This window comes from Homarus americanus, unplaced genomic scaffold (assembly GCF_018991925.1).
Source record: "Homarus americanus isolate GMGI-L3 unplaced genomic scaffold, GMGI_Hamer_2.0 scaffold37955, whole genome shotgun sequence".
NCBI lineage: Eukaryota > Metazoa > Arthropoda > Malacostraca > Decapoda > Nephropidae > Homarus > Homarus americanus.
The window spans coordinates 306,839-317,802 of NW_024737025.1; the positions used below are offsets into that span (position 1 = coordinate 306,839).

The window sequence follows — 10,964 nt, forward strand, 5'->3', positions numbered from 1 at the left end:
GCGGTGGAGGACTCTGTGTGGTGTGGTGTCCCGCCCCCTTTCAGGAGGGAGAGGATGGAGACGACGTCTTAACTAACCCATGGCTCAGGGGATACTACTTAAAATGAGGTTTTTGGGTGTGAAGCGATGAACAGTACAACACTGTTTCACTGCCCACCCCCCTAAAGGCTGGCTAACATACACTAATGGAAAAATACATGTCCCAGTTATGCCTCGCCGGGCGTCTTATCTCTGGTAAAACAAACTTTGGAGTTGGTTGCGTGGGTAAGCCTAACGCAACCCATGACAGATGGTCGGTAGAGGTGATGTGTATTTGTGTCTTCTGATGGGCAGGAATGTTGTATCTTCTGATGAGCAGTAAAGTTTATGTATTCTAATATATTCTGATTGTCAATAAAGTTGATGTGTTGTGTCTTCTGATGGTCAGTAAAGTTGATGTGTTGTTGTGTCTTCTGATGGGCAGGAATGTTGTATCTTCTGATGAGCAGCAAAGTTTATGTATTCTAATATATTCTGATTGTCAATAAAGTTGATGTGTTGTTGTGTCTTCTGATAGGCAATAAAGTTGATGTGTTGTTGTGTCTTCTGATGGCCAATAAAGGTTATGTGTTATTGTATCTTCTGATGGGCAGTAATGGTAATGTATTTCAATATCTTCTGATGGGCAGTGAAGTTGATTTGTTGTGTCTTCTGATGGGCATCAAAGGTGATGTGTTATTGTGTCTTCTGATTGGCACTGAAGGTGATGTGTTATTGTGTCTTCTGATGGGCAATAAAGGTGATGTGTTATTGTGTCTTCTGATGGGCAATGAAGGTGATGTGTTATTGTGTCTTCTGATAGGCTGTAAAGGTTTTCACATTAATAGTGATGTTAACTGACATGCCTCCGCTATAACATCAACAACTACCATGAGGATAACGAAAGGGTTCACACTAATTAATAGTTGTAATACTTCATAACTTGTGCAGAGTACCGGGTAGGTGATAATACTGTACTCCACTTTATCACAGTATTACACTATTAACTGGGGTGTTTACTCTCTTCTCTCTAATAACACTCTCATTTATAAACAAGAATTTCCTGTGCTTGATTTTATCTCTTTAGTGAATATTTATGACATCACTCATGTTTTTTCGAAGAATTTTAATGCTTGTGTTATACAGAACCGCAGTGTAGGCATTTGTTGAGTTACGAACATAATATTTAGGAATCATTTAGTAAAGGAGATCTTGTTATTTGTATTTGTAATTGAAAAAGCCTTTCAAATTACTTAGCTAAGCGGATTATTATTGAAGCTCTTTGTTTTATATTTAAGAGGTAATTTACTAAGATTTATTCATACTTTCATAACTAGTAAGACATTCTCTCCTATACTTTTGTACCTGCTCAGGGATTCGGGGTGACATAGCGAGAATTTCGTGAACTCAAAGGTCAGGTGAGAAACACCTATTGGGAACAATTCTTACAGGGGATTAATAGAACAACCACTCTAGCAGAAATGTGGAACAAAATTAGAGCCATTACCAAGTCACCCACCCCAGTCAAGCTTCATCACAGCCCTGCAGAATATGCTGACATGCTATTAGACCAATGGTCTAGTGTGTCACAAATCACTTCCCTGCCTCCTGACATACAACAATATCTTAACACCTCACACATTAATAGGGGTTTCAATATTGAAATAGCCTGTTCCTCACCAGACCTAAACACGGTAAAGGGAGGACTCAGAACACGACTAACTTAAATGTCTACTACGCGAACAGTAGAAGTATGAGAAACAAAATGGATGATATTAGGGCCTTAGTATGTACCGAAAAAATCGATATAATAGCATTCACTGAAACATGATCAACCTAGACTCACGTGAGTTACCGGTCGAATACCAAATTGCGGGTTACAAATTGTTCCATACCGATAGGCAGACCAGGAAAGGAGGCGGAGTAGCAATCTATGTCAGGAATAATCTGAAGTGTGAAATAAATAAGGAAATAAAAACTGAGCGGAATAGAGAAACAATTTGGATAGAATTAATCGACGGTAGGGAAAAATTAATCACAGGAGTAATATATAGACCTCCCAATCTTGATAACGCAGATGAGCGACTTATCTGGGCTGAAATGCACAGGGCTTCCATACACAACAAAGTCTGTATAGTAGGCGACTTTAACCTTTGCCAAATAGATTTGACTGACCTTACGGGTAACTCAGAATCAGAGGATTTTCTCGAAACGAACCAGGACTGTTTCTTAAGTCAACATATAACCGAACCCATCCGGGGTAATATTATACTTGATTTAGTTCTGTCGAACAGGGAAAACCTCATTAGCAATGTCGAGGTAGGGAACAAGCTTGCAAACAGCAATCACAAAGAAATTAGATTCCGGTTAGATTTTCAGGGCAGACGTAAGGAAAATTCCACTAAAGTACCAGATTTCAGGAGGGCAAACTTTGATAGTTTGAAGAGGCAGCTGAGGGAGGGAGTGTCGTGCTTGGGGGTGAGCTACATGACCTCGCATGAGGTGACCTCACTCAACGCACCCACAGAGGGCGACATCACCGTACCAGGAGACCTGCCGGTTGAGACTGACCTGATAACGAGATCTGAGATTGCTGAGTTCCACGACAAGTTAAATAATGAGTTACTTAGTGCACAAAGGCAGAACATACCGTATAAAAAACTCGGATCAGATAACAATGACCCTAAATGGATAAATAATTAATTAAAGAACATCATTGGCCAAAGGAAGGCTAGAGGTAGAAGGATAAATCGTGGCAAAATTTACCTCCGGGATTATTATAAGGTATTGGCGAGTAGGGTTAAAACCGAGATTAGGAAAGCTAAGAGGAATAATGAGGTAAGGATAGCAACGGAGGCGAAGACAAACCCCGAAGGAGTCTACCAAATGTATCAAACTAAAACACGAGAAAAGATTGGACCAATACGGTCAGATACCGGCGAGCTAACTGATAATGACGGAGAAATGAGTAATAATCTGAATAAATAGTTTTCAACAGTTTTCACCACCGAAAATTTAAACATGATACCCGAGGCACCAACTCTATTCAGAGATAGTGAAGAAAAATTAAGCGAGATAGTAGTGACTAGTAACGATGTTAGTCAGCAAATAGACAAACTAAAGCCTAATAAGTCACCTGGTCCCGATGAGATATTTGCCATAGTATTAAAGGAATGTAAGGAAGAGCTTAGTATGCCCTTAGCAAAGTTGTTTAACATGTTCTTAAAAACTGGTGTTGTACCAGAATCCTGGAGGATAGCGAATGTAATACCGATTTTAAAGAAGGGGGATAGATCACTATCCTCTAACTACCGCCTAATCAGTCTAACATCAATAGTAGGCAAATAACTGGAAGCCATCATTTTAAACTCTATTCGAAAACACCTGGAGAAGCACCGATTGATCAATGATTCCCAGCATGGCTTCACAAGCGGGCGTTCATTTCTAACTAATCTATAAACATACTTTTCATCAGTTTTCGAATCAGTGGACTCCATTGAATTGATATCCATTCTATAATAAGGGCACCAGAACTGAACAGCATATTCGAGCTGCGGCCTGACTAGCGCAAGATATAGTTGCAATAAGACCGCTGCACTCTTATTACTTACATTTCTAGATATAAAACCTAATACTCTGTTTGCCTTATTTCGAACATTAACGCCACTGTTTTCTAGGCCGTAGGTCCGGGCTTACAAGTACCCCTAAGTCTCTTTCACATGTTTACTTCTCTAGGTTGATGTTGTTAAGGCTGTATACATTGACAGTATTTGTTCTTCCAATATTAAGTGCTTTGCACTTGCTGGTGTTGAATTTCATTTACCATTTTTCTGTCCACTCCTGCAGTTTATTTAAATCCTCCTGTAGTGCATTTTCATCCTGCCCTGAATTAATCTGCCACCCTATTTTGGTGCCATCCGCAAACTTGCTAATGTCACTGCTGATCCCAGTATCTATGTCATTTATGTAGATTAGGAACAAGAGTGGGCCCAGTACTGACCCCTGGGGAACCCCACAGGTTACACAGCCCCACTCAGATTTAACACCATCTACGCTGACCCTCTGTGTTCTATCGGTGAGCCATGATTTTATCCAATTTAAAACTTTCCCCTCGATACCATGAGCCTTAACTTTTCTCAGAAGCCTCTGATGCGGTACTCTGTCAAACGCTTTGCTAAAGTCTAAGTAAATAACATTGTAATTTTCGTCATTATCTACTACCTTGAAGACTCCAAAGAAACGTCAGCAGATTTGTGAGACAAGATTTTCCCTTTGTAAACCCATGTTGAGAGGTATAGATTAATTTGCTTTTCTCTAAATGCGATCGGATGCTATTTGCTATAATTGATTCAAGAAATTTCCCCACAATTGACGTCAAACTAATCGGCCGGTAATTTGACGCTGATGCTCTGTCTCCCTTTTTGAGTATGGGTACTACATTTGCCTGTTTCCACAAGTCTGGCACAACTCCCATGTCTAATGATTTTGTAAATAAATTTACTGGGGTCCGGTAATCTGTTTCTTAACTCTTTCAAAACTCGAGGGAAAATTTCATCCGACCCTGGGGATTTTGTCTTCTTTAATTTATTTATCTTCTTAAGAACATCCTCTTTTTTGATAGTGATATTCTTTAATTTCTCTTCTTTATTACCCCTAAATATTAGTTCCACCTCTGGAATTTCCTCGTGAATTTCTTCTATGAAAACTGATGAGAAGTAGCTGTTTAATGCTTTGCTTATTTTCTCACTATCATCGATCACTTCCCCACTCTTCCCCACTTCTCCCCGACTTTGTCCTTGACCTTTGTTCTATATACCTGAAAAAATCCCTTGGGTTTTGCCTTGGTTTCTCTTGCTTTCCTGATTTCGTTGTCCCTCTTTGCCTTCCTTACATTTTTCTTAACATTCCTAGATAGTTCATTATACCCATTTCTGAGCTGCTCCTCCCCTCCCTTTATTTTTTTTTTTAGAAATTCCTTTCTTTATTCCTATGTCATGTTAAAGTTTTTTGGTCATCCACCTTGGCTCATTCTTATTTGACACAATTTTTCTGTATGGTATATTTTGTTCTTTTGCTTTACGTAGTATTTGAGTGAATATATTATAGTCATGATCAATTGTTGTGTCACTTGTGACCTCACCCGTTCCTTCTCGGGACTGACCTGACTGTTCCCGGGCGAACTCACTTAGGTGCCTTCTTAACCCCTGATAATCCGTCAATCGAAAGTTTGGGACTCTAACCATATTGTCATTGTTTTTCGTTTCCCAATTTAGGGTGTACCTGATTTCTCTGTGATCACTGTTCCCTAGTTCTTCCCCTATTGTGATATCTCTGATAATATTTTCTTTATTTGTTAATATTAGATTTAATATATTATCACCTCTAGTAGGTTCTGTAATTAGATGTTTCAAAAAATTGTCCTGTACTGCATCTAGGAAGTCTTCAGATTCAGTCACCTACAATGTTGTCCCAGTCAATACTTCTGAAGTTGAAATCCCCCATAATGCACAGGTTGTTGTATTTTGCTGCCCTACTCATTTCCTGCCATATGGGCTGAGCTGCTTCTTTCCCAAGACTTGGGGGCCTGTAAATCACACTCATAATTAGTTTTTCTCTTCCTTTCGGTTCCAATTTCACCCTTTATTGAATTGTTAATACAACATTTTAATTCATCCCTGACGAAGAGTGCGACCCCTCACCCCTTCCTACCTTCCCTATCCTTTTGAAAAAGGATGTACCCTTCTATGTGGTACTCTGATAAAAAGTTCTTGCTCGCCAGATTCATCCAAGTTTCGGTGATTGTTATGACGTCTACATTCTCGGTACATACAACTGCTCTCAGCAAGTTTATTTTATTTCTAACGCTCCTAGTATACATTTAAACCTATCCTTCCATTGTCCTGTTTTACCCCTTGTCCTGAGTAACCAATTTTACTCCCCCGGACCTGCTTATTTTTTTACTCCCACTTAACTCGACCTCTCTCTACTGGCGAACCCCCCCCCCTTTGTAGTGACAATTTCATGCTCCATGGATGCAGACAACGTCTTTACCCCCGCGCGAGTCAAGTGTACTCCGTCACGACTGCACAGGTAGTCGTTGCCATAGAATGGTTGTCATTTATCAATGAATGCCCAAGCATTGCTTGCACAATATTTTCCAGTCGGCAATTTATAGCAATTGCCCTGGACAGCCATTCACAACCAACTCCTCTTCCAGGCAAGACACCACATACTATCGGGATCCCTCCCCTATCTCTAACCTTCCCTAGCGCCTCCCTATACCCCGTGAAAAGTTCTTCACTGCTAACCTTAGTTCCTCACTCCTAACCTTTCCTATGTCGTTACCTCCCACAGTAAGACATACTACTGGATTGGTACCCTCCCCTGACAAAACCCTATCTATCTCAGCTACATGCCCTATCCCAGCCCCAGGAAAACACATCCTAGTCCTACATTTCCTATCTCTTGCACAAAAAGTCCTGTCTCAGAACCTTACCTGGCTGTCCCCAACTACCACGACCTTATATTTGGTAACTTGTTACGCTCGTCTACTATATTTCTAAGCCAATGTTTACCTATTTCGCGCCTAAATCTAAATTTGTCTAATTTAAAACAATTGTTTCGAGTTTGCTCCTGGTTGGATAGTTTGAGTACCTTTGTAATGTCCCCTTTCTTTAGCCCTGACTTCAATTTATACACCTTTATCATTTCGCTCCTCACTCTACGTCTCTCGAAGGAGTGCAAATTAAGATGATTTAACCTGTGTCTGTACTCAAGGTTCCTAATGCCCGGGATTAGTCCATTCATTCTCCTCTGAATTCTTTCCAAGGATTCCATATCCATTCTGTAATACGGTGACCAGAATTGAGCTGCGTAATCCAAGTGAGGTCTCACAAGTGAAAGATATAGTTTTACGATGACCTCGCTAATCTTGTAACTAACACTCCTTTGTCTGAACCCACATTGTTTACTTGGCTTAATGTGTTCCTACTTATCATTACTCCTAAATTTTCTCGCAGTCGGATTTCTCGATATCATCGTTGTTCACCTGGTATCTGTTTTCCCTGTTTACTTCTCCTACACTGAGTACTTTACATTTGTCCACATTGAATTTCATATGCCATTTTTCGGACCATTCGAAAAATTTGTTTAGATCTTCCTGTAGTTTTGCGGACTCCTCGTCAAATTTAATTACACGCCCTATTTTAGTGTCATCAGCAAATTTACTTATGTTGCTGTCTACGCCGATATCTATGTCGTTTATGTATATAATAAATAATAATGGTCCAAGTACTGAGCCTTGGGGAACTCCACTAGTGACGTTGCTCCAATGGGATTTAGTGCCGTTAATGCTCACTCGCTGTTATCTGTCCTGTAACCACGCTCTAATCCATTTTAGAATATCTCCTTTAATGCCATGAGCCTCCACTTTTCTTATTAGTCTTTCGTGGGGGACCCTGTCGATGGCTTTGCTAAAGTCGAGATATATTTTCGTATTGAAAGCGTTTGTCAATCAAGTGACCCACTCCCCGATTTCACCATATGTAACTTATCATCTCTGTTCATTATATATTTTTAGCCTTGTTATTCGTTGAATGATAGAATGAGAAAGGGAAGTAGATTGTATTTATTTATGTACCAAAAAAAAATCGATATTTCTTTCTCTCTCCCCCCAACACGCTACATCAGACGCACAACAACAGCGCAACACAACATCCACCACACCACATAAAATTATACCTCACTTGCACAACATAAAGCCTACACACACACTGCCGTTCTACCTCAGGTACACTGCACTCACCATCACACACAATAACGATCTCCATACCTCATTTTTACAGATAATAGCGAATTTCATAGTACTATTTTAGTCTTCAGTTTATTACACACGCACCGTTATATTGTCCTAGTATAAATTATTTCTAAAGGATTGCTCAGTATTATTAACTCGGTCGACTGAAAAAAAATGTCCCTGTTAATGGATCCGGATTAACAAAGGAGAGGCATTACACAAACTTGTGGTCAAAAAATGTGTTGAGAAAGTTTTCATATTTGCACCAAACACACCGTAATACTCATGATGTGAAGGAGTAACTCTGCAAGAACTGAAGTGTAGACGAGGGAACTGTCACCAGAAATACTATATACAGCGCCGTGAACTATTGCAGGAAATAACGGGAAAGTTGGCTGAGGGATTAGTATTATGTTAATCAGTGAGTAAGAAAGGAGGAAGGAATAATATTTTATTTACGAAAGACGGAAACTTTTGTTTTTCTTTTGCAAAACTCAAATTATTTAACATTAGTGACACTGAACCACAATATAGAAAAACAAGTAGACAATCATCATGTATATAAATATTGACACATCAACAAGTGATCCTCGAGCGTAAACACTAACGATCTTTGGCATGTTTATATATACTGTATTGTGTGGATCATCTCGCGCACCTGCTAGATCCCGTCACAAATAACACGTAGTCTGCTTTAACTCTGGCTTCTGGAACTTTTACGTTAACAAAGGAATGCAAACAGCACCATTTCAAAAGCTCTCAAGATTCTCTGAGGAAAATCCTGGACTTAAGGATTTTTGGGAGGCCAACAAAGCTGCAATGCACTGAGGCGAAAGCAAAGCTATCTCCAGAAGCTGCGGTCCACGTGCGGTAACATCACACACCACAGACGTAATGTAGTCAAAGAGGACTGAATTTATTCATCGTCATCGTTTGTATAAACAATGACACAAATCAAGATCGGGACGTCTTTGCATTTTAAAACGACCACAATGTTAAAAGTAAAAAAACATTCTCTAAAGAAAGTACACGTCTCATGCCACACCTGCAGCAGTACACGTCTCATGCCACACCTGCAGCAGTACACGTCTCATGCCACACCTGCATCAGTACACGTCTCATGCCACACTTGCAGTAGTACACGTCTCATGCCACACCTGCAGCAGTACACGTCTCGCAGTGCTACACCTGCAGCAGTACGTTTCATGCCACACCTACAGCAGTACACGTATCGTGCCACACCTGCAGCAGTACACGTCTGTGCCACACCTACAGCAATACACGTCATGCCACACCAGCAGTACACGTCTCATGCCACACCTGCAGCAGCACACGCTTCATGCCACACCTGCAGCAGCACGCCCGCGCCACACCAGCAGCACACGTCTCATGCCACACCATCAGCAGTACACGTCTGCCACACCCAGCAGTACACGCCACACCTGCAGCAACACGTCTCATGCCACACCTACAGCAGTACACGTCTCTATGCCACACCTGCAGCAGTACACGTCTCATGCCACACCTGCAGCAGTACACGTCTCATGCCACACCTGCAGCAGCACACGTTTCATGCCACACTGCCACCAGCAGTGCACGTCTCATGCCACACCAGCAGTACACGTCATGCCACCATCAGCAGTACACGTCTCATGCCACACCTCAGCAGTGCCACACCTTCAGCAGTACACGTCTCATGCCACACCTGCAGCAGTACGTCATGCCACACCAGCAGTACACGTTGCCACACCATCAGCAGTATCATGCCACCTGAAGCTACACGTCTTATGCCACTCTTGAAGCAATACACGTCTTCGCACACACCGCAACCAAGTACACGTCTGTGCCACACCTGAAGCAGTACACGTCTCATGCCACACCTGCAGCAGTACACGTCTTATTCCACACCTGCAGCAATACACGTCCCATGCTACATCTACAGCAGTACACGTCTCATGCCACACCTGAAGCAGTACACGTCTCGTGCCACACTTGAAGCAGTACACGTCTCATGCCACACCTGAAGCAGCACACGTCTCAAGCCACTGTTGAAGCAATACACGTCTCATGCCACACCTGAAGCAGTACACGTCTCGTGCCACACCTGAAGCAGTACACGTCTCGTGCCACACCTGAAGCAGTACACGTCTCGTGCCACACCTGAAGCAGTACACGTCTCCTGCCACACCTGAAGCAGTACACGTCTCGTGCCACACCTGAAGCAGTACACGTCTCCTGCCACACCTGAAGCAGTACACGTCTCCTGCCACGTTTTGACAAGTTTTAACAAGTCAAGTGGATGTCTGTGAGCCTTGTCCTCACTCTTATGACAGTCATTGATGTGTACAAGGAAATCTTATAGTAACAGACGAAACGATGCATTTTATGGCATTTTAGGGAATGTATAGCTAAATATAACCATTCTGGTGTCATTAAGGGACATCTTATTGAAGTTATTTGATAAATTGTTTGCTTCTTGATACTTCACGAAACGTTGCATGAAATGTACAATGTAATTTTTCTTCTGAACTTCAGGTAACTTCCCGTTCCATTTCATCCAACACATTTACAGTAGATTAGAACTTTAACTGAAGATAGAAATGATAATTAACTGCTAAGTTTGGAAAGACAATACTAGTGGGAGCTACAGGCAGACATTAGAAGGCCGATGAGTAACTTAAATTAAGGTTATTCATTATTTTTACTCAAGTTTCTGAACTAAGATACAAGAGGTTCCTCCATACAGCGTACGGAAGCTTTTTTTTTAATTACATTCAACTGCAGGATACTAAAAGTTAAATAAAAGCTAACAAAGGTCCAGTTCAACCACTAAATTATGTCTTTAGGATTTAAGCCTTGAACATGAAGTTTATTAGATTTAGCTGGTTGACTCTTATAATGTACTGCATTTGAAGATGACCAACAGCAATAGGTTCTTCTCCTCTTAAACGTTTTTCAGTCGGGTTTTTAATCTCATGTTGCCAATGTACCGTACAAACTTCCTATTTTCCCTTCTGGTGACGTCTCTCTATCGCGTATGACTTAGTAGATTCATGCGAGGAAGAGAGATTAAAGAAGACGGAATCATAATGGTATTTTATGATGTACAGTGAGAGATGAAGTATCATCCCACTACACCCACACCAGTCAC

At 41.2% G+C, this 10,964-nt stretch overlaps 1 protein-coding gene across 1 annotated transcript; it reads left to right on the plus strand.

The window, feature by feature from the left end:
• Positions 1 to 8,805: 8,805 nt before the first annotated feature.
• On the plus strand, positions 8,806 to 9,669 carry LOC121872512 (dynein heavy chain-like). The gene has a single exon (XM_042375296.1). It carries the CDS (start codon positions 8,806 to 8,808, stop codon positions 9,667 to 9,669), a length of 864 nt encoding a protein of 287 aa, XP_042231230.1.
• Positions 9,670 to 10,964: the final 1,295 nt, after the last annotated feature.

Coding starts and splice junctions, on each gene's coding strand:
- LOC121872512 (XM_042375296.1), top strand. CDS start 8,806: ATGTTAAAAGTAAAAAAACATTCTCTAAAGAAAGTACACGTCTCATGC.